Below are 23,927 nucleotides of genomic sequence, written 5' to 3'. Positions count from 1 at the left end.
AATCTTGTCAAAACAACATCATATAGTTTTATTTATTTTTTATTTCTTTACCTTTCTTCACCTTCTACATAGTAACCAGATGTAATTCCACTGCTGTTGTTGGCTCTCTTGTCTATGCTTTCTTATGTTGGAATATTGCACATGCAGTTTCGTATTATAATGTACGCTTATTTTTCTCAATAAAAATTTTATGATCGAAAAAAAAAAGAATATATAATCTTTATAGGAAGCTGAAATTTTATATGTTAACCAGGGAAGCCATGTGGCGGTAAAGTCGACTATCTTGTCCCTGGAAGCTAAGAGTGTATCCTCCATTGCCATATAATAATCTATCCTAGAAAACCATGTTTTACGTGTAGGAGGGCTAGTGGATCTCCACAGAGCAGGTATCGTGGCTCTAGCTGCATTACACAAATGTCGCATCAATGAGGCACTTTTTTCTAAACTGACTGAGGGAGGGGGCATTGAGGGGAGGAGCTAGCACACCCAGCTGAACAAATTTAAACTGCACTGGCTCCTTTGGACTCGTCTATACCCCATCATACTGATCTGTCCCAAATATCCCTTATGGATGCTAGAGAAATAGTGAGAAAACAGTAAGGGAGAGAGTAGGAGAAAGAATGGAGAGAAGGAGAGCTTGGAAAACAAGCATCACTGTCAATGCTAACCTGAAATTCTTGTTGGTGACCGGATATCTGTCAATAGCAAATGGCTTCACTGTCACCTGCTTGGCTGGAAATTCTCCATCTTTACCATTAGGTGCATTTGTTCCCATGATGAACTTTCCCCCATCAAGTTGCACCATGACATCATTATGTTCATGTCCTGTGACAATAACATGACTATAGCTTAGATCCTTGCAGACAGATGCTTAGAACATTATATGGTACACATTTAATCTCATGCCAACCACAGCAATCACCTCGCAGACCAATCAGTGAACAGGGCCAAGCATGAGAGATGCGGAGGCTAACTAGCTAAGTTAGAATACCAAGCATGGCTCAACATCCTACATAATAAATGGCTAAAGCTGCTCCTCACCTCTATGTGTTTTGTTCACTGGAGGCCACTAGATTGCCCCGATGAAGTAATTCAAGTGTTGCGCTGTTCAGCCATGCACAGCCGCCGGCGCTGACATTACTTTTATGTTGTTTCATCACTTAGATGATTATATATGAACTAGTTACCAGTCCATCAATCAGTTAAAATTAAAGTACTACAATTATTTAAACTATTTATTATTTTTAAAAATAATGTAGAAGGTGGACCCATGTAAGATATTGTTGCTCCACTTAATGGTTGCAACCCCAGAACAAGTGCCATTTTAGCTCTGCCCAAAAAGAAGTCATCAGTTATTGAGTCTTTCTGACAAACCTATAGGGGGCAGACTCAATTGTTTTACACCGCAGCTACCACTAGGGGGCGCAAAATAGAGCAATTTAATTGTTGCTCCGTTTAGACGGCCAGTAGCTGTGGGGCTGACACTTCTCCCAGCCTCCTGAGGTGCGAGAGGAAATGTGCGCTAAGGGCATAATTCAAGTATCTGCAGTTCTCAGCAATGCAAATGCAGGAGGATGTGCATACTACCTCCTCCCTGCATTTGCAATGCGATTGCATCTCCTCAGATGAACATCTGCGACGGCAGGCTGAGTTTGCTTCAGCAGGGTGGCCTGCAATGCCAAGAAAACTGCATCTCGCAACACAGTCTTTGGCCTCGCCACTCCTGGAAATCGAGGGCGAGGTGCCCCATTTTCCCCCAACGCCGGCCACCCCTCCCCGTGAAAGTCTCTGCACATGTGTAGAACGGGTCCAGTGTGTGCGCAGGACTCAAAGATCAGGGAAATGCAGTAAGGATCGCATTAGCGATCCTTACTGAATTAACCCTAAGTCGGCACTTTGGGCATCTGCATGGGAGTTTGGATGCCCAAAACAGGACTTTAGACGGGTTTAGTCTTTGTACGTGGATAAACCCTTGTTTTGGCACCATGTACATGGCGCCCGAACATCAACTGAATTGTGACAACTGTTTGGGTGTCTAAACAGTCCTGTTTAGATGGGATTTTTAGACTCCCAAAAAAAGTGAATCAGCCCCTAGATCTCCTTCTTACTCTGGCTTCCGTTGTGCCAAATAACCTCTCTCGGCGCACCAGGTCCAATGCTACTTGGCCAAAACTAAGCATCGTTTTTGCTCGGAATGTGAGTAAATAAAACTTGAAGTGATAGCATTGTGTAATTCCATGGTAACAAACGTTACATTTTGAAATATATTTCATGTGAAATATATTTTTTTAGCATGTGTTTTGAATATTTTGTGCAAAGTAAATGTTTGTGTGGTACATGATATGATTTAATTTTGATGCAAAGCTTGTCATGAAAACTGGTAACAAACGTTACATAAAAAGACCATTTTCATGGAATGACCCCATTGCATTGTTACTGTACACTGACCACTGGGGTGTGTGACGGAGTCTGAATCAGTGTGAAAAGAGCTACAATGCGAGCAGCCAAGTTAATCTTCAACCTTGCACGTGTGCAAAAACTAATTACTGTGCGGTTAAAGTCGCAGTAGCATCTCTAGTACATGTGAGCAGCTTTTCACTGTGTCTGCAACTAAGACGCACAGTTTAAAGAAAACTATGGCATGCTACTCCTCTCGGAACGTCTCAGTCGCAACGGGCGTCTTGCACCTTAATGCGGAAAGATGCCCAGTATACGAGGACACTTTTGTAACCTGGGTTTGTGTGAAAACAGACAATTTATTAAACATAATTAGGTGACCCCCATATGGAAACCTCTTGCATTCAATTCCCTATCTGTGCCTGAGGTGCCATTTTATGCTGTTATTCAAAAAAATAAGAATTTACTTACCGATAATTCTATTTCTCATAGTCCGTAGTGGATGCTGGGGACTCTGTAAGGACCATGGGGAATAGCGGCTCCGCAGGAGACTGGGCACATCTAAAGAAAGCTTTAGGACTAACTGGTGTGCACTGGCTCCTCCCCCTATGACCCTCCTCCAAGCCTCAGTTAGGATACTGTGCCCGGACGAGCGTACACAATAAGGAAGGATTTTGAATCCCGGGTAAGACTCATACCAGCCACACCAATCACACCGTATAACTTGTGATCTGAACCCAGTTAACAGTATGATAACAGAGGAGCCTCTGAAAAGATGGCTCCCAACAATAATAACGATTTTTGTAACAATAACTATGTACAAGTACTGCAGACAATCCGCACTTGGGATGGGCGCCCAGCATCCACTACGGACTATGAGAAATAGAATTATCGGTAAGTAAATTCTTATTTTCTCTAACGTCCTAAGTGGATGCTGGGGACTCCGTAAGGACCATGGGGATTATACCAAAGCTCCCAAACGGGCGGGAGAGTGCGGATGACTCTGCAGCACCGAATGAGAGAACTCCAGGTCCTCCTCAGCCAGGGTATCAAGTTTGTAGAATTTAGCAAACGTGTTTGCCCCTGACCAAGTAGCTGCTCGGCAAAGTTGTAAAGCCGAGACCCCTCGGGCAGCCGCCCAAGATGAGCCCACTTTCCTTGTGGAACGGGCTTTTACAGATTTTAGCTGTGGCAGGCCTGCCACAGAATGTGCAAGCTGAATTGTACTACAAATCCAACGAGCAATAGTCTGCTTAGAAGCAGGAGCACCCAGCTTGTTGGGTGCATACAGGATAAACAGCGAGTCAGATTTCCTGACTCCAGCCGTCCTGGAAATATTTTCAGGGCCCTGACAACATCCAGCAACTTGGATTCCTCCAAGTCCCTAGTAGCCGCAGGCACCACAATAGGTTGGTTCAGGTGAAAACGCTGGAACCACCTTAGGGAGAAACTGAGGACGAGTCCTCAATTCCGCCCTGTCCGAATGGAAAATCAGATAAGGGCTTTTACAGGATAAAGCCGCCAATTCTGACACGCGCCTGGCCCAGGCCAGGGCCAACAGCATGACCACTTTCCATGTGAGATATTTTAACTCCACAGATTTAAGTGGTTCAAACCAATGTGACTTTTGGAACCCAAACTACATTGAGATCCCAAATTGCCACTGGAGGCACAAAAGGAGGCTGTATATGCAGTACCCCTTTTACAAACGTCTAAACTTCAGGGACTGAAGCTAGTTCTTTTTTTTTTTTTTTTTGGAAGAAAATTGACAGGGCCGAAATCTGAACCTTAATGGACCCCAATGTCAGGCCCATAGACACTCCTGTTTGCAGGAAATGTAGGAATCGACCCAGTTGAATTTCCTCCGTCGGGCCTTACTGGCCTCGCACTACGCAACATATTTTCGCCAATTGCGGTGATAATGTTTTTGCGGTTACATCCTTCCTGGCTTTAGATCAGGATATGGATGACTTCATCCGGAATGCCTTTTTTCCTTCAGGATCCGGTGTTCAACCGGCATGCCGTCAAACGCAGCCGCGGTAAGTCTTGGAACAGACAGGGTCCTTGCTGGAGCAGGTCCCTTCTTAGAGGTAGAGGCCACGGATCCTCCGTGAGCATCTCTTGAAGTTCCGGTTACCAAGTCCTTCTTGGCCAATCCGGAGCCACGAATATAGTGCTTTCTCCTCTCCATCTTATCAATCTCAGTACCTTGGGTATGAGAGGCAGAGGAGGGAACACATACACTGACTGGTACACCCACGGTGTTACCAGAGCGTCTACAACTATTGCCTGAGGGTCTCTTGACCTGGCGCAATACCTGTCGAGTTTTTTAATCATGTGGACGACTTCTGGGTGAAGTCCCCACTCTCCCGGGTGGAGGTCGTGCTGAGGAAGTCTGCTTCCCAGTTGTCCACTCCCGGAATGAATACTGTTGACAGTGCTATCACATGATTTTCCGCCCAGCGAAGAATCCCTGCAGCTTCTGCCATTGCCCTCCTGCTTCTTGTGCCACCCTGTCTGTTTACGTGGGTGACTGCCATGATGTTGTCCGACTGGATCAACACCGGCTGACCTTGAAGCAGAGGTCTTGCTAAGCTTAGAGCATTGTAAATGGCCCTTAGCTTCAGGATATTTATGTGAAGTGATGTATCCAGGCTTGACCCTAAGCCCTGGATATTCCTTCCCTGTGTGACTGCTCCCCAGCCTCGCAGGCTGGCATCCGTGGTCACCAGGACTCAGTCCTGAATGCCGAATCTGCGGCCCTCTAGAAGATGAGCACTCTGCAACCACCACAGGATGGATACCCTTGTCCTTGGTGACAGGGTTATCCGCTGATGCATCTGAAAATGCGACCCGGACCATTTGTCCAGTAGTTTCCACTGGAAAGTTCTTGCGTGGAATCTAACGAATGGGATTGCTTCGTAGGAAGCCACCATTTTTACCCAGAACCCTTGTGCATTGATGCACTGAGACTTGGTTCGGTTTTAGGAGGTTCCTGACTAGCTCGGATAACTCCCTGGCTTTCTCTTCCGGGAGAAACACCTTTTTTCTGGACTGTGTCCAGGAACATCCCTAGGAAACAGAAGACAAGTCGTCGGAACCAGCTGCGATTTTGGAATATTGAGAATCCAATCGTGCTGCCGCAACACTACCTGAGATAGTGCTACACCGACTTCCAACTGTTCCCTGGATCTTACCCTTATCAGGGAATCGTCCAAGTAAGGGATAACTAAAATTCCCTTCCTTCGAAGGGATATCATTTCGGCCATTACCTTGGTAAAGACCCGGGGTGCCGTGGACCATCCCTACGGCAGCGTCTGAACTGATAGTGACAGTTATGTACCATAACCTGAGGTACCCTTGGTGAGAAGGGTAAATTTTGACATGAAGGTAAGCATCCTTGATGTCCCGAGACATCATGTAGTCCCCTTCTTCCAGGTTCGCAATCACTGCTCTGAGTGACTCAATCTTGAATTTGAACCTCTGTATGTAAGTGTTCAAAGATTTTAGATTTTAGATTTAGATTTAGAATCGGTCTCACCGAGCCGTCTGGCTTCGGTACCACAATAGTGTGGAATAATACCCCGTTCCCTGTTGCAGGAGGGGTACCTTGATTATCACCTGCTGGGAATACAGCTTGTGAATGGCTTCCAAAACTGCCTCCCTGTCAGAGGGAGACGTCGGTAAAGCCGACCTTTGGAAACGGCGAGGGGGAGACGTCTCGAATTCCAATATGTACCCTTGAGATATTACCTGAAGGATCCAGGGGTCTACTTGCGAGTGAGCCCACTGCGCACTGAAATTCATTGAGAACGGGCCCCCACCGTGCCTGAGCTTGTAAGGCCCTAGCGTCATACTGAGGGCTTGGCAGAGGCGGGAAAGGGTTTCTGTTCCTGGGAACTGGCTAATCTCTTCAGCCTTTTTCCTCTCCCTCTGTCACGAGCAGAAAAGAGGAACCTTTTGTCCGCTTGCCAACAAAGGACTGCGCCTGATAATACGGCGTCTTATTTTGAGAGGCGACCTGGGGTACAAACGTGGATTTCCCAGTTGTTGCCGTGGCCACCAGGTCTAAAAGACCGACCCCAAATGTCCCTTTTCAAAGGCAATACTTCCAAATGCCGTTTGGAATCCGCATCACCTGACCATTTTACTGGTAGAATTGGACAACGCACTTATACTTGATGCCAGTCGGCAAATATTCCGCTGTGCATCATGCATATATAGAAATGCATCTTTTAAATGCTCTATAGGCAATAATATACTATCCTTATCTAGGATATCAATATTTCCAGTCAGGGAATCCGACCATGCCAACCCAGCACTGCACCTCCAGGCTGAGGCGATTGCTGGTCGCAGTATAACACCAGTATGTGTGTGAATACATTTTTGGATACCCTCCTGCTTTCTATCAGCAGGATCCTTAAGGGCGGCCATCTCATGAGAGGGTAGAGCCCTTGTTCTTACAAGCGTGTGAGCGCCTTATCCCCCCTAGGGGGTGTTTCCCAACGCACCCTAACCTCTGGCGGGAAAGGGTATACACCAATACTTTTTAAGAAATTATCAATTGTTATCGGGGGGAAACCCACGCATCATCACACACCTCATTTTATTTCTCAGATTCAGGAAAACTACAGGTAGTTTTTCCCTCACCGAACATAATACCCCTTTTTGGTGGTACTCGTATTATCAGAAATGTATAAAACATTTTCCATTGTCTCAATCATGTAACGTGTGGCCCTACTGGAAATCACGGTTGTCTCTTCACCGTCGACACAGGAGTCAGTATCCGTGTCGGCGTCTGTATCTGCCATCTGAGGTAACCTGACGGCCTATGAGACGTCTGGACAGGCACAAGCTGAGTAGCCGGCTGTCTCATGTCAACCACTGTTTTTTTATACAGAGCTGACACTGTCACGTAATTTTCAACAGTACATCCACTCAGGTGTCGACCCCCTAGGTGGTGACATCACTGTTACAGACACTCTGCTCCGTCTCCACATCATTTTTCTCCTCATACATGTCGACACAAACGTACCTACACACAGCACACACACACGGAATGCTCTGATAGAGGACAGGACCCCACTAGCCCTTTGGGGAGACAGAGGGAGAGTATGCCAGCACACACCAGAGCGCTATATATATATATATATACAGGGATAACCTTATATAAGTGTTTTTCCCCTTATAGCTGCTGTATGTTTTAATACTGCGCCTAATTAGTGCCCCCCTCTCTTTTTTTAACCCTTTCTGTAGTGTAGTGACTGCAGGGAAGAGCCAGGGAGCTTCCCTCCAACTGAGCTGTGAGGGAAAATGGCGCCAGTGTGCTGAGGAGATAGGCTCCGCCCCCTTTTCGGCGGCCTTATCTCCCGTTTTTCTGTATATTCTGGCAGGGGTTAAATGCATCCATATAGCCCAGGAGCTATATGTGATGTATTTTTTTGCCATGTAAGGTATTTTTATCATGTTTTATTGCGTCTCAGGGCGCCCCCCCCAGCGCCCTGCACCCTCAGTGACCGGAGTATGAAGTGTGCTGAGAGCAATGGCGCACAGCTGCAGTGCTGTGCGCTACCTTATTGAAGACAGTAACGTCTTCTGCCGCCGATTTTTCCGGACCTCTTCGCTCTTCTGGCTCTGTAAGGGGGCCGGCGGCGCGGCTCCGGGACCCATCCAGGCTGGGCCTGTGATCGTCCCTCTGGAGCTAATGTCCAGTAGCCAAGAAGCCCAATCCACTCTGCACGCAGGTGAGTTCGCTTCTTCTCCCCTTAGTCCCTCGATGCAGTGAGCCTGTTGCCAGCAGGTCTCACTGAAAATAACAAACCTAAACTAAAACTTTCACTAAGAAGCTCAGGAGAGCCCCTAGTGTGCACCCTTCTCGTCGGGCACAGAAATCTAACTGAGGCTTGGAGGAGGGTCATAGGGGGAGGAGCCAGTGCACACCAGTTAGTCCTAAAGCTTTCTTTAGATGTGCCCAGTCTCCTGCGGAGCCGCTATTCCCCATGGTCCTTACGGAGTCTCCAGCATCCACTTAGGACGTTAGAGAAAATAAGAATTTACTTACCGATAATTCTATTTCTCGGAGTCCGTAGTGGATGCTGGGGTTCCTGAAAGGACCATGGGGAATAGCGGCTCCGCAGGAGACAGGGCACAAAAAGTAAAGCTTTCCGATCAGGTGGTGTGCACTGGCTCCTCCCCCTATGACCCTCCTCCAAGCCTCAGTTAGGTACTGTGCCCGGACGAGCGTACACAATAAGGGAGGAATTTTGAATCCCGGGTAAGACTCATACCAGCCACACCAATCACACCGTACAACTTGTGATCAAAACCCAGTTAACAGTATGATAACAGAGGAGCCTCTGAAAGATGGCTTCCTAAACAATAACCCGAATTAGTTAACAATAACTATGTACAATTATTGCAGATAATCCGCACTTGGGATGGGCGCCCAGCATCCACTACGGACTCCGAGAAATAGAATTATCGGTAAGTAAATTCTTATTTTCTCTATCGTCCTAGTGGATGCTGGGGTTCCTGAAAGGACCATGGGGATTATACCAAAGCTCCCAAACGGGCGGGAGAGTGCGGATGACTCTGCAGCACCGAATGAGAGAACTCCAGGTCCTCCTTAGCCAGAGTATCAAATTTTTAAAATTTTACAAACGTGTTCTCCCCTGACCACGTAGCTGCTCGGCAAAGTTGTAATGCCGAGACCCCTCGGGCAGCCGCCCAAGATGAGCCCACCTTCCTTGTGGAGTGGGCCTTAACAGATTTAGGCTGTGGCAGGCCTGCCACAGAATGTGCAAGTTGGATTGTGCTACAGATCCAACGAGCAATCGTCTGCTTAGACGCAGGAGCACCCATCTTGTTGGGTGCATACAATATAAACAACGAGTCAGATTTTCTGACTCCAGCTGTCCTTGCAATATATATTTTTAATGCTCTGACAACGTCCAGTAACTTGGAGTCCTCCAAGTCACTTGTAGCCGCAGGCACTACAATAGGCTGGTTCAGATGAAATGCTGACACCACCTTAGGGAGAAAATGCGGACGAGTCCGCAGTTCTGCCCTGTCCGAATGGAAAATCAGATATGGGCTTTTGTAAGATAAAGCTGCCAGTTCTGACACTCTCCTGGCCGAAGCCAGGGCTAGTAACATGGTCACTTTCCATGTGAGATATTTTAAATCCACCTTTTTTAGTGGTTCAAACCAATGAGATTTTAGAAATTCCAAAACCACATTGAGATCCCACGGTGCCACTGGAGGCACCACAGGAGGCTGTATATGCAGCACTCCCTTAACAAAAGTCTGGACTTCAGGAACTGAAGCCAATTCTTTTTGAAAGAAAATTGACAGGGCCGAAATTTGAACCTTAATAGATCCCAATTTGAGACCCATAGACAATCCTGATTGCAGGAAATGTAGGAATCGACCCAGTTGAAATTCCTCCGTCGGAGCACTCCGATCCTCGCACCACGCAACATATCTTCGCCAAATGCGGTGATAGTGTTGCACGGTTACTTCCTTCCTTGCTTTAATCAAAGTAGGAATGACTTCTTCCGGCATGCCTTTTTCCTTTAGGATCCGGCGTTCAACCGCCATGCCGTCAAACGCAGCCGCGGTAAGTCTTGAAACAGACAGGGACCCTGCTGAAGCAAGTCCCTCCTTAGAGGTAGAGGCCACGGATCTTCCGTGATCATCTCTTGAAGTTCCGGGTACCAAGTCCTTCTTGGCCAATCCGGAACCACTAGTATCGTTCTTACGCCTCTTTGCCGTATAATTCTCAATACTTTTGGTATGAGAGGCAGAGGAGGAAACACATACACCGACTGGTACACCCAAGGCGTTACCAGCGCGTCCACAGCTATTGCCTGCGGATCTCTTGACCTGGCGCAATACCTGTCCAGTTTTTTGTTGAGGCGAGACGCCATCATGTCCACCATTGGTCTTTCCCAACGGGTTACCAGCATGTGGAAGACTTCTGGATGAAGTCCCCACTCTCCCGGGTGAAGGTCGTGTCTGCTGAGGAAGTCTGCTTCCCAGTTGTCCACTCCCGGGATGAACACTGCTGACAGTGCTATCACATGATTCTCTGCCCAGCGAAGAATCCGTGCAGCTTCTGCCATTGCACTCCTGCTTCTTGTGCCGCCCTGTCTGTTTACATGGGCGACTGCCGTGATGTTGTCCGACTGGATCAACACCGGTTTTCCTTGAAGCAGAGGTTCTGCCTGGCTTAGAGCATTGTAGATTGCTCTTAGTTCCAGAATGTTTATGTGAAGAGACGTTTCCAGGCTCGTCCACACTCCCTGGAAGTTTCTTCCTTGTGTGACTGCTCCCCAGCCTCTCAGGCTGGCGTCCGTGGTCACCAGGATCCAATCCTGTATGCCGAATCTGCGGCCCTCCAATAGATGAGCACTCTGCAACCACCACAGAAGAGATACCCTTGTCCTTGGAGACAGGGTTATCCGCTGGTGCATCTGAAGATGCGACCCTGACCATTTGTCCAACAGATCCCTCTGAAAAATTCGTGCATGGAATCTGCCGAATGGAATTGCTTCGTAAGAAGCCACCATTTTTCCCAGGACTCTTGTGCATTGATGTACAGACACCTTTCCTGGTTTTAGGAGGTTCCTGACAAGCTCGGATAACTCCTTGGCTTTTTCCTCCGGGAGAAAAACCTTTTTCTGAACCGTGTCCAGAATCATCCCTAGGAACAGCAGACGAGTTGTCGGCATTAACTGGGATTTTGGAATATTCAGAATCCAGCCGTGCTGTTTTAGCACTTCTTGAGACAGTGCTAATCCCATCTCTAGCTGTTCTCTGGATCTTGCCCTTATTAGGAGATCGTCCAAGTATGGGATAATTAATACGCCTTTTCTTCGAAGAAGAATCATCATCTCGGCCATTACCTTTGTAAAGACCCGAGGTGCCGTGGACAATCCGAACGGCAGCGTCTGAAACTGATAGTGACAGTTTTGTACAACGAACCTGAGGTACCCCTGGTGTGAGGGGTAAATTGGAACGTGGAGGTACGCATCCTTGATGTCCAAGGACACCATAAAGTCCCCTTCTTCCAGGTTCGCTATCACTGCTCTGAGTGACTCCATTTTGAACTTGAACTTCTTTATGTACAGGTTCAAGGACTTCAGATTTAGAATAGGTCTTACCGAGCCGTCCGGCTTCGGTACCACAAATAGAGTGGAATAATACCCCTTTCCCTGTTGTAGAAGAGGTACCTTGACTATCACCTGCTGAGAGTACAGCTTGTGAATGGCTTCCAAAACCGTCTCCCTTTCGGAGGGGGACGTTGGTAAAGCAGACTTCAGGAAACGGCGAGGCGGATCTGTCTCTAGTTCCAACCTGTACCCCTGAGATATTATCTGCAGGATCCAGGGATCTACCTGCGAGTGAGCCCACTGCGCGCTGAAATTCTTGAGACGACCGCCCACCGCCCCCGAGTCCGCTTGAGAAGCCCCAGCGTCATGCTGAGGCTTTTGTAGAAGCGGGGGAGGGCTTCTGTTCCTGGGAAGGAGCTGCCTGTTGGTGTCTCTTCCCCCTTCCTCTGCCTCGTGGCAGATATGAATATCCCTTTGCTCTCTTGTTTTTAAAGGATCGAAAGGGCTGCGGTTGAAAAGTCGGTGTCTTTTTCTGTTGGGGAGTAGCTTGAGGTAAAAAGGTGGATTTCCCGGCTGTAGCCGTGGCCACCAAATCTGCTAGACCGACTCCAAATAACTCCTCCCCTTTATACGGCAAAACTTCCATATGCCGTTTTGAGTCCGCATCGCCTGACCACTGTCGCGTCCATAAACTTCTTCTGGCCGAAATGGACATAGCACTTACCCGTGATGCCAGTGTGCAGATATCCCTCTGTGCATCACGCATATAAAGAAATGCATCCTTTATTTGCTCTAAAGACAGTAAAACATTGTCCCTATCCAGGGTATCAATATTTTCAATCAGGGACTCTGACCAAGCTACTCCAGCACTGCACATCCAGGCTGTCGCTATAGCTGGTCGTAGTATAACACCTGTATGTGTGTATATACTTTTTTGGATATTTTCCATCCTCCTATCTGCTGGATCTTTAAGTGCGGTCGTCTCAGGAGAGGGTAACGCCACTTGTTTAGATAAGCGTGTGAGCGCCTTGTCCACCCTAGGAGGTGTTTCCCAGCGCGCCCTAACCTCTGGCGGGAAAGGGTATAAAGCCAATAACTTCTTTGAAATTAGCATCTTTTTATCGGGGGCAACCCACGCTTCATCACATACATCATTTAGTTCTTCTGATTCAGGAAAAACTATAGGTAGTTTTTTCACACCCCACATAATACCCTGTTTAGTGGTACCTGTAGTATCAGCTAAATGTAACGCCTCCTTCATTGCCAAAATCATATAACGTGTGGCCCTACTGGAAAATACGGTTGATTCGTCACCGTCGCCACTGGAATCAGTGCCTGTGTCTGGGTCTGTGTCGACCGACTGAGGCAAAGGGCGTTTTACAGCCCCTGACGGTGTTTGAGGCGCCTGGACAGGCACTAACTGATTGTCCGGCCGTCTCATGTCGTCAAACGACTGCTTTAGCGTGTTGACACTATCCCGTAATTCCATAAATAAAGGCATCCATTCTGGTGTCGACCCCCTAGGAGGTGACATCCCCATATTTGGCAATTGCTCCGCCTCCACACCAATATCAACCTCATACATGTCGACACACACGTACCGACACACAGCAGACACACAGGGAATGCTCTTAACGAAGACAGGACCCCACTAGCCCTTTGGGGAGACAGAGGGAGAGTTTGCCAGCACACACCAAAAGCGCTATATATGACAGGGATAGCCTTATAATAAGTGCTCCCTGTATAGCTGCTTTTATAATATAATTTTTGCCACTATTTTGCCCCCCCTCTCTAGTTTTACCCTGTTTCTGTAGTGCAGTGCAGGGGAGAGACCTGGGAGCCGTCCTGACCAGCGGAGCTGTGTAAGGAAAATGGCGCTGTGTGCTGAGGAGATAGGCCCCGCCCCTTTTCCGGCGGGCTCGTCTCCCGCTCTTTAGTGTATTCTGGCAGGGGTTAAATATCTCCATATAGCCCCCGGAGGCTATATGTGAGGTATTTTTTAGCCAAATAGGTTTTCATTTGCCTCCCAGGGCGCTCCCCTCCCAGCGCCCTGCACCCTCAGTGACTGCCGTGTGAAGTGTGCTGAGAGGAAAACGGCGCACAGCTGCAGTGCTGTGCGCTACCTTTAGAAGACTGAGGAGTCTTCTGCCGCCGATTCTGGACCTCTTCATGTTTCAGCATCTGCAAGGGGGCCGGCGGCGAGGCTCCGGTGACCATCCAGGCTGTACCTGTGATCGTCCCTCTGGAGCTGATGTCCAGTAGCCAAGAAGCCAATCCATCCTGCACGCAGGTGAGTTCACTTCTTCTCCCCTAAGTCCCTCGTTGCAGTGATCCTGTTGCCAGCAGGACTCACTGTAAAATAAAAAACCTAAGCTAAACTTTCTCTAAGCAGCTCTTTAGGAGAGCCACCTAGATTGCACCCTTCTCGGCCGGGCACAAAAATCTAACTGAGGCTTGGAGGAGGGTCATAGGGGGAGGAGCCAGTGCACACCACCTGATCGGAAAGCTTTACTTTTTGTGCCCTGTCTCCTGCGGAGCCGCTATTCCCCATGGTCCTTTCAGGAACCCCAGCATCCACTAGGACGATAGAGAAACACTTGTGAAAGTTACATGCTTGATGAGATATTGTAATGGGATTAAGTTAGGATCCCGCCAGTCAGAATCCCAACACCGGAATCCTGACATTCATAACTATCACCGGGATCCCGAATGAGGATAGTGAAGCAACATAAAACTGACTCCGAATCTAGCCTTTTAATTGGACAGAACAATACCCATGACAGACATCAGCAGAATTAGGGGGGAGATGTACTAAGCCTTGGTGAGAGATAAAGTACCAGTCAATTAGCTCCTGTCATGTTACCAGCTGTGTTTCAGAATTGACCGATGGGAGCTGATTGGTTGGTACTTTATCTCTCCAAGCCCTGATCTCTGCATCTGCAGGCAGGAGCATCCAGCTGTTGCTAGGGATGGACATCGGAAGCCTACAATCAAATGATGGCTGGGTTTCCACCATTGAAACTTTCGATGCAATGGTAACTAACCATTGCAGCAAAAGTATTCAATAGTGAAAACTAGTGATGAGCGAGGTTCGGTTTTACTCGGTTCTCAAAACGGCATCTTATTGGCTATCCAAAACACGTGACATCCGTGAGCCAATAAGATGCCGTTTTGAGAACCGAGTAAAACCGAGTAAAACCGAGTAAAACCGAACCCGCTCATCACTAGTGAAAACTATTCATATGACTAGCGCATGGGCAAAAACCCTGCTGCACCATTGGCAGGGTGGGAATTGGGATCGGGGGCAGTCTTGAGGAAAGGGATATGGTCCTCACAGCATCACACAATTAAATATACCCTGCACAGGGTTTCTTCCCACCATCTAAATCTCTGAGTGCTGCCATTATTAATATATATATATATATATATATATATATATATATATATATATATATATACATACACACACACTACTTTGACATCACCGTACACACTACTTTGTCATGACTACTTTTTTAAAGGCGCGCATTATTGTATTTGGAATCAGCACCTGAATTTGTGGATGTGGCTCTGGCTGCTGTGCATATTGTGTTGATGGTACTACTTCTGGCTGGGAATTTTTTTTTTTATGTGTCTGTGATATTTAAAAAAATCTACTGTAAACCGTGACTGTATATATTTGGATTATTCCCAATGCGGAGATTCTCAGTAATACAGTCTTTGAAAAGTTAGCCCCGTATAGTCTATTTCATTCATAAACCATACAAACTCTCCACTGCGGGAGCGCTTACGTATTTAATCCACGAGGTAGTTCAGCCGAAGGAGGAGAGGAATCCTCAAACTGAGGGAGGTTATTTCCAGCTGTGGGACTCGGCACACAACAGGAGCCTGTAGCTAAATGAGCTCCCGTCTTACGAGCACAGTAAAAGGGCCCCATACACTAGTACAATTTTACACAATTTCATACAATTCCGATATATACGTCTGATATATTGTATGAAATTGTGTACAATCATATGTGTTTTAGATCGTATACAATCTGATGCGCGTCCCCGTGGCTGTCGGATAGGATCCCCTAGGTCAGTGATGGCTAACCTTGACACGCCAGCTGTTGTTGAACTACACATCCCAGAATCAGTTTTAGCAAGGCCAAATAGCAAAACTGTAGCAGGGCATGCTGGGATGTGTAGTTCAACAACAGCTGTAGTGTCAAGGTTAGCCATCACTGCCCTAGGTCGTTGGTGCTGCACTAATGATATATCGGAATCGGATGGAAAAAGTGTGTTTTTTGTGCATGTGATATATCGCTTGCGATGTATCACAGGGAAGTTAGACTGCCATTCTCAGGACACTCCCAGCCCACGTAGCCCTCTATCCAGCCCACCAGATATATCTCATGGTACAATTGTATGCCGTACGATATATTGCATGCGATGTATAGCGGCTTCATCAATCGCATGAGATATATCTTATGTAAAAATAACACAAAAGTACCAAATCGTATGGAATCACTCCCGGGAAGGTCTTGGGGGAGTTCTAGGGAAATTATATCCGACTTCAGCCTCAGACATATCGTAGTGTATGGGGCCCTTAACCACTTGCCTGGCATGGTCGCAAAGTTTCGATGTTTGAAAAAATATATTTTTTTCTTTTTTTTACTAAAATGATTTGGGATAGGTTTAAAGCAGAGGTTCTCAAACTCGGTCCTCGGGGGCACACACAGTGCATGTTTTGCAGGTAACCCAGCAGGTGCACAGGTGTATTAATTACTCACTGACACATTTTAAAAGGTCCACAGGTGGAGCTAATTATTACACTTGCGATTCTGTGAGGAGACCTGCAAAACATGCACTGTGTGTGCCCCCGAGGACCGAGTTTGAGAACCTCTGGTTTAAAGTAATGTTCTTCACTTAATTCACTCATTAAAAAAAACCTGACAATTTCGGAGCGGTTTTCAGCTAAATAAATCGTCAGTTAAGTGGTTAAGTTTCGTCCTTCACATGTACTGCTCCTGCAGTGGAGAGTTTGTATTGTGATTGCAAAACGTGGTTTATGAATGAAATAGACCAGTGGTTCTCAAACTCGGTCCTCAGGACCCCACACGGTGCATGTTTTGCAGGTAACCCAGCAAGTGCACAGGTGTATTAATTACTCGCTGACACATTTTAAAAGGTCCACAGGTGGAGCTAATTATTTCACTTGTGATTCTGTGAGACTTGCAAAACATGCACTGTGTGGGGTCCTGAGGACCGAGTTTGAGAACCTGTGAAATAGACTATACAGGGCTAACTTTTAAAAGACTGTATTGGGAATAATCCAAATAAATACAGTCGCGGTTTACAGTAGATTTTTTAAAATATCATGGACAGATAAAAAATAAGATTTTACTCACCGGTAAATCTATTTCTCGTAGTCCGTAGTGGATGCTGGGAACTCCGAAAGGACCATGGGGAATAGCGGCTCCGCAGGAGACTGGGCACAACTAAAAGAAAGCTTTTAGACTACCTGGTGTGCACTGGCTCCTCCCACTATGACCCTCCTCCAAGCCTCAGTTAGGATACTGTGCCCGGAAGAGCTGACACAATAAGGAAGGATTTTGAATCCCAGGTAAGACTCATACCAGCCACACCAATCACACCGTATAACTCGTGATACTATATCCAGTTATCAGCATGAAACATAACTGAGCCTCTCAACAGATGGCTCATAACAATAACCCTTTAGTTAACAATAACTATATACAAGTATTGCAGACAATCCGCACTTGGGATGGGCGCCCAGCATCCATTACGGACTACGAGAAATAGATTTACCGGTGAGTAAAATCTTATTTTCTCTAACGTCCTAGTGGATGCTGGGAACTCCGAAAGGACCATGGGGATTATACCAAAGCTCCCAAACGGGCGGGAGAGTGCGGATGACTCTGCAGCAGCGAATGAGAGAACTCAAGGTCCTCCTCAGCCAGGGTATCAAATTTGTAGAATTTAGCAAACGTGTTTGCCCCTGACCAAGTTGCAGCTCGGCAAAGTTGTAAAGCCGAGACCCCTCGGGCAGCCGCCCAAGATGAGCCCACTTTCCTCGTGGAATGGGCTTTTACTGATTTAGGATGCGGCAATCCAGCCGCAGAATGCTCCAGCTGAATTGTGCTACAAATTCAGCGAGCAATAGTCTGCTTAGAAGCAGGAGCACCTATTTTGTTGGGTGCCTACAGGATAAAAAGCGAGTCAGTTTTCCTGACTCCAGCCATCCTGGAAATATAATTTTTTAAGGCCCTGACTACGTCCAGTAACTTGGAATCTTCCAAGTCCCTAGTAGCCGCAGGCACTACAATAGGTTGGTTCAAGTGAAAAGCTGATACCACCTTAGGGAGAAACTGGGGACGAGTCCTCAATTCTGCCCTATCCATATGGAAAATCAGATAAGGGCTTTTACCTGACAAAGCCGCCCATTCTGACACACGCCTGGCCGAAGCCAAGGCGAATAACATGACCACTTTCCACGTGAGATATTTCAAATCCACAGTTTTAAGTGGCTCAAACCAATGTGATTTTAGGAAACTCAACACCACGTTGAGATCCCAAGGTGCCACAGGAGGCACAAAAGGGGGCTGAATATGTAGCACTCCCTTTACAAATGTCTGAACTCCAGGCAGTGAAGCCAGTTCTTTCTGGAAGAAAATCGACAGAGCCGAAATCTGGACCTTAATGGAACCCACATTTAGGCCCATAGTCACTCCTGACTGTAGGAAGTGCAGAAAACGACCCAGCTGAAATTCCTCTGTTGGGGCCTTCCTGGCCTCACACCACGCAACATATTTTTGCCAAATACGGTGATAATGGTTTGCGGTTACTTCTTTCCTGGCTTTTATCAGCGTAGGAATGACTTCCTCCGGAATGCCCTTTTCCTTTAGGATCCGGAATTCAACCGCCATGCCGTCAAACTCAGCCGCGGTAAGTCTTGGAACAGACAGGGCCCCTGCTGTAGCAGATCCTGTCTGAGCGGTAGAGGCCATGGGTCCTCTGATATCATTTCTTGAAGTTCTGGGTACCAAGCTCTTCTTGGCCCATCCGGAACCACGAGTATCGTTCTTACTCCTCGTTTTCTTATTATTCTCAGTACATTTGGTATGAGAGGCAGAGGAGGGAATACATAAACCGACTGGTATACCCACGGTGTCACTAGAGCGTCCACAGCTATTGCCTGAGGGTCCCTTGACCTTGCGCAATATCTAGTTTTTTGTTTAGGCGGGACGCCATCATGTCCACCTGTGGCCTTTCCCAACGGTTTACCAACAGTTGGCAGACTTCTGGATGAAGTCCCCACTCTCCCGGGTGTAGGTCGTGTCTGCTGAGGAAGTCTGCTTCCCAGTTGTCCACTCCCGGAATGAACACTGCTGACAGTTCTAAACGTGATTTTCCGCCCATCGGAGAATCCTTGTGGCTTCTGCCATCGCCATCCTGCTTCTTGTGCCGCCCTGTCGGTTTACATGGGCGACTGCCGTGATGTTGTCTGATTGGCTCAGTACCGGCTGGTTTTGAAGCAGAGGCCTTGCCAGACTTAGGGCATTGTAAATGGCCCTCAGTTCCAGAATATTTATGTGTAGGGACGACTCCTGACTTGACCAAAGTCCTTGAAAATTTCTTCCCTGTGTGACTGCCCCCCAGCCTCGAAGGCTGGCATCCGCGGTTACCAGGACCCAGTCCTGTATGCCGAATCTGTGGCCCTCTTGAAGATGAGCACTCTGCAGCCACCACAGCAGAGACACCCTGGTCCTTGGAGACAGGGTTATCAGCCGATGCATCTGAAGATGCGATCCCGACCACTTGTCCAAGAGGTCCCACTGAAAGGTTCTTGCATGGAACCTGCCGAATGGAATTTTGCTTCGTAAGAAGCTACCATTTTCCCCAGGACTCGTGTGCAGTGATGCACCGATACCTGTTTTGGTTTCAGGAGGTCTCTGACTAGAGATGACAGCTCCTTGGCTTTCTCCTGCGGGAGAAACACTTTTTTCTGTTCTGTGTCCAGAACCATCCCCAGGAACAGTAGGCGTGTGGTAGGAACCAGCTGTGACTTTGGAATGTATAGAATCCATCCGTGCTGTTGTAGCACTTCCCGAGATAGTGCTACTCCGACCAACAACTGCTCCTTGGACCTCGCCTTTATAAGGAGATCGTCCAAGTACGGGATAATTAAAACTCCCTTTTTTCGAAGGAGTATCATCATTTCTGCCATTACCTTGGTAAAGACCCTCGGTGCCATGGACAGTCCAAACGGCAGTGTTTGGAATTGGTAATGGCAATCCTGTACCACAAATCTGAGGTACTCCTGGTGAGGATGGTAAATGGGGACATGTAGGTAAGCATCCTTGATGTCCAGGGATACCATGTAATCCCCCTCCTCCAGGCTTGCAATAACCGCCCTGAGCGATTCCATCTTGAACTTGAATTTTTTTATGTATGTGTTCAAGGATTTCAAATTTAAAATGGGTCTCACCGAACCGTCCGGTTCCGGTACCACAAACAGTGTGGAATAGTAACCCCGTCCTTGTTGAAGTAGGGGCACCTTGACTATCACCTGCTGGGAATACAGCTTGTGAATTGCCTCTAGCACAGCCTCCCTGCCTGAGGGAGTTGTCGGCAAGGCAGATTTGAGGAAACGGCGGGGGGGGGGGGGGAAGACGCCTCGAATTCCAGCTTGTACCCCTGAGATACTACTTGAAGAATCCAGGGATCCACCTGTGAGCGAGCCCACTGATCGCTGAAATTTTTGAGGCGGCCCCCCACCGTACCTGGTTACGCCTGTGGAGCCCCCGCGTCATGCGGTGGACTCAGAGGAAGCGGGGGAAGAATTTTGATTCTGGGAACTGGCTGACTGGTGCAGCTTTTTCCCTCTTCCCTCGTCTCTGTGCAGAAAGGAAGCGCCTTTTACCTGCTTGCTTTTCTGAAGCCGAAAGGACTGTACCTGATAATACAGTGCTTTCTTAGGCTGTGAGGAAACCTGAGGTAAAAAATTTTTCTTCCCAGCTGTTGCTGTGGATACGAGGTCCCAGAGACCATCCCCAAACAATTCCTCACCCTTATAAGGCTCTATGTGCCTTTAAAAGTCAGCATCACCTGTCCAGTGTCGGGTCTCTAATACCCTCCTGACAGAATGGACATTGCATCAATTCTGGATGCCAGCCGGCAAAATATCCCTCTGTGCATCCCTCATATATAAGACGACGTCTTATGTTCGCAAAATAGTATCCCTGTTTGACAGGGTTACAGACCACGCTTCAGCAGCACTATCTGCAGGTCTCAGTCTAGTACCTGAGTGTGTAAATACAGACTTCAGGATAGCCTCCTGCTTTTTATCAGCAGGTACCTTCAAAGTGGCCGTATCCTAAGACAGCAGTGCCACCTTTTTTGACAACGTGTGAGCGCCTTATCCACCCTAGGGGATATCTCCCAGCGTAACTTATCCTCTGGTGGGAAAGGGTACGCCATCAGTAACTTTTTAGAAATTACCAGTTTCTTATCGGGGGAACCCACGCTTTTTCACACTTCATTCACTCATTTGATGGGGGAACAAAACACTGCCTGCTTTTTCTCCCCAAACATAAAACTCTTTTTTAGTGGTACTTGGGTTAATGTCAGAAATGTGTAACACATTTTTTATTGTCGGGATCATGTAACGGATGTTCCTAGTGGATTGTGTATATGTCTCAACCTCGTCGACACTGGAGTCAGACTCCGTATCGACATCTGTGTCTGCCATCTGAGGGAGCGGGCGTTTTTGAGCCCCTGATGGCCTTTGAGACGCCTGGGCAGGCGCGGGCTGAGAAGCCGGCTGTCCCATAGCTGTTACGTCATCCAGCCTTTTATGTAAAGAGTTGACACTGTCGGTTTATACCTTCCACCTATCCATCCACTCTGGTGTCGGCCCCACAGGGGGCGACATCACATTTATCGGCATCTGCTCTGCCATCACATAAGCCTCCTCATCAAACGTGTCGACACAGCCGTACAGACACACCGCACACACACAGGGAATGCTCTGACTGAGGACAGGACCCCACACAGCCCTTTGGGGAGACAGAGAGAGAGTATGCCAGCACACACCAGAGCGCTATATAATTTAGGGATTAACACTATATTGAGTGAATTTTTCCCAATAGCTGCTTGTATATACAATATTGCGCCTAAATTTAGTGCCCCCCCTCTCTTTTTAACCCTTTGAGCCTGCAAACTACAGGGGAGAGCCTGGGGAGCTGTCTTCCAGCTGCACTGTGAAGAGAAAATGGCGCCAGTGTGCTGAGGGAGATAGCTCCGCCCCTTTTTTGCGGACTTTTCTCCCGCTTTTTTATGTATTCTGGCAGGGGTAATTATCACATATATAGCCTCTGGGGCTATATATTGTGATTGTTTTGCCAGCCAAGGTGTTTTTATTGCTGCTCAGGGCGCCCCCCCCCCCCCCAGCGCCCTGCACCCTCAGTGACTGGAGTGTGAAGTGTGTATGAGGAGCAATGGCGCACAGCTGCAGTGCTGTGCGCTACCTTGGTGAAGACAGAAGTCTTCATGCCGCCGATTTTCCGGACTTCTTCTTGCTTCTGGCTCTGTAATGGGGACGGCGGCGCGGCTGCGGGACCGAACACCAAGGCCAGTTCCATGCGGTCGATCCCTCTGGAGCTAATGGTGTCCAGTAGCCTAAGAAGCCCAAGCTAGCTGCAAACAGGTAGGTTCGCTTCTTCTCCCCTTAGTCCCTCGTTGCAGTGAGCCTGTTGCCAGCAGGTCTCACTGTAAAATAAAAAACCTAAAATATACTTTCTTTCTAAGAGCTCAGGAGAGCCCCTAGTGTGCATCCAGCTCGGCCGGGCACAAAAATCTAACTGAGGCTTGGAGGAGGGTCATAGTGGGAGGAGCCAGTGCACACCAGGTAGTCTAAAAGCTTTCTTTTAGTTGTGCCCAGTCTCCTGCGGAGCCGCTATTCCCCATGGTCCTTTCGGAGTTCCCAGCATCCACTAGGACGTTAGAGAAACATTTATTGGTGTATACACAAATATACAAGATCCACCTCCCTGCGAAATTAAGTATGAAGTGTTATTGTATTAGTGTATTGCTTTTAAATTATGTGCTAACTATATAACAATTTGTCTGGTCATTATTGATTTTTTAGTAATTATTTAAATTGAATTGCTGGAGTTATTTTAATTTTTGCCATGCTGTTTCTTAAACAGCACAGGGAGAAATGAATTCTCTTATTAATGAATGTTGTTGTATGTCACATTCACAACTGTATGTGGCTATTTGTATTGTGTACTTCATATTATTATTACTTGCCTGAGCTGGTATAAACAGTGAAATCACTCTGAATCTTCCTCAGCTCACTGTGTCTGTGTAAGGGCGGAAGTTATCTACTGCCCTCTCATGCTGTCACTTCCTGGTCCTGATCACGAAGGGAACATAGACACAACCATTTGCTGTAGGAGTGACTGTGCTCTGATTGGCTCTCTGAGTCAGTGAGAGCCAATCAGAGCTAGCAGTGGGCCCTGTTGCCTAGCAGCAGCCTAGAGAGGATAGGGAGTGAGGGGACTGAGAACTGCAGGCTCGCTCATATCTCTGAAGCAGAGAAAGAGAGAGTCGACAGCCTCCAACGAACCTAGGAAGTTTCCATGTTACAAACACAACAGCCAGGGGAGGCATAGCTATTAGGAACTAGAAAAAAAGAAAACACCATTGGAACACCATCAAATTATTACCATTCAATGGTGACAAACATTGGAAGGGTACCACACCATTAAATGCTAAAAACACTACAATCAAAAGAAAAACATAATGGTCTTGAAACATCGGTCATCGATGTCCATCCCACATTGTTTGTTACTTTGTTGCACTGCAGCCCCCTCCCGCCCCACTTCTCTCAATAAACTCAATTTGAAATCACTATTTCCCTCATATAGACAGTGTTGTGGGTGACATGGTTGGCTGTGGGTCTGCAGCTATAACTGTGAGCACTGTACAGCAGCAGATGTCTACCCCATCACTCACCCGCCTGTGACACCCGCAGCACACACAGCAACAGCACCAGGACCACCGGGCAGCTCATTCGCCTAATCATCATCACATAACTGCAGCGCAGCCTCACATATACCTCCCGCCCTCTCTGCTCCCAGTACCGGAAGCTGAACTCGGGGAGAAGAGCTGTCTGACATCGGCTCATGTAGGTGGAAGAGTGTTCTGTGACGGCAGCACCATCTTGTGGAGCCGCGCGTGTATATTTATACATATACATTATACAGCGTGTGGAAGACATGCTATTCCATTGCAGTAAATGAAGTGTATGCTTACAATAGGCAAAACAGCAGATTAATAAATTACACCCCGTGTAGAGATTAATAAATGGGATCCTTTGCAGCACTCTTTTACAATAATTTATTGT

General features: G+C 47.4%; 1 protein-coding gene across 4 annotated transcripts in view; it reads right to left on the bottom strand.

Annotated features, from left to right (window-relative positions):
* SUMF2 (sulfatase modifying factor 2) overlaps positions 1-23,715 on the bottom strand; it is a 131,906-nt gene extending 108,191 nt beyond the window's left edge. Inside the window, exons 1-2 of one of the 4 annotated variants that reach the window (XM_063953765.1) lie at positions 23,640-23,715; positions 669-825 (exon numbers count right to left, since the gene is read on the bottom strand). In XM_063953765.1, coding sequence (XP_063809835.1) covers positions 669-825; positions 23,640-23,700 — 218 coding nt within the window. In that variant the 5' untranslated portion in view covers positions 23,701-23,715. Of the gene's footprint in view, positions 1-668; positions 826-22,828; positions 22,926-23,536 lie in introns of those variants that run through there. The other 3 variants (XM_063953767.1, XM_063953764.1, XM_063953766.1) reach the window with 3 other exon arrangements.
* Positions 23,716-23,927: the final 212 nt, after the last annotated feature.

The sequence above is a fragment of the Pseudophryne corroboree genome, chromosome 2 (genome assembly GCF_028390025.1).
Source record: "Pseudophryne corroboree isolate aPseCor3 chromosome 2, aPseCor3.hap2, whole genome shotgun sequence".
NCBI classification, from domain to species: Eukaryota; Metazoa; Chordata; class Amphibia; order Anura; family Myobatrachidae; genus Pseudophryne; species Pseudophryne corroboree.
The sequence above is the reverse complement of the archived record's forward strand: the minus strand, read 5'-3'. Positions and strand labels throughout refer to the sequence as shown.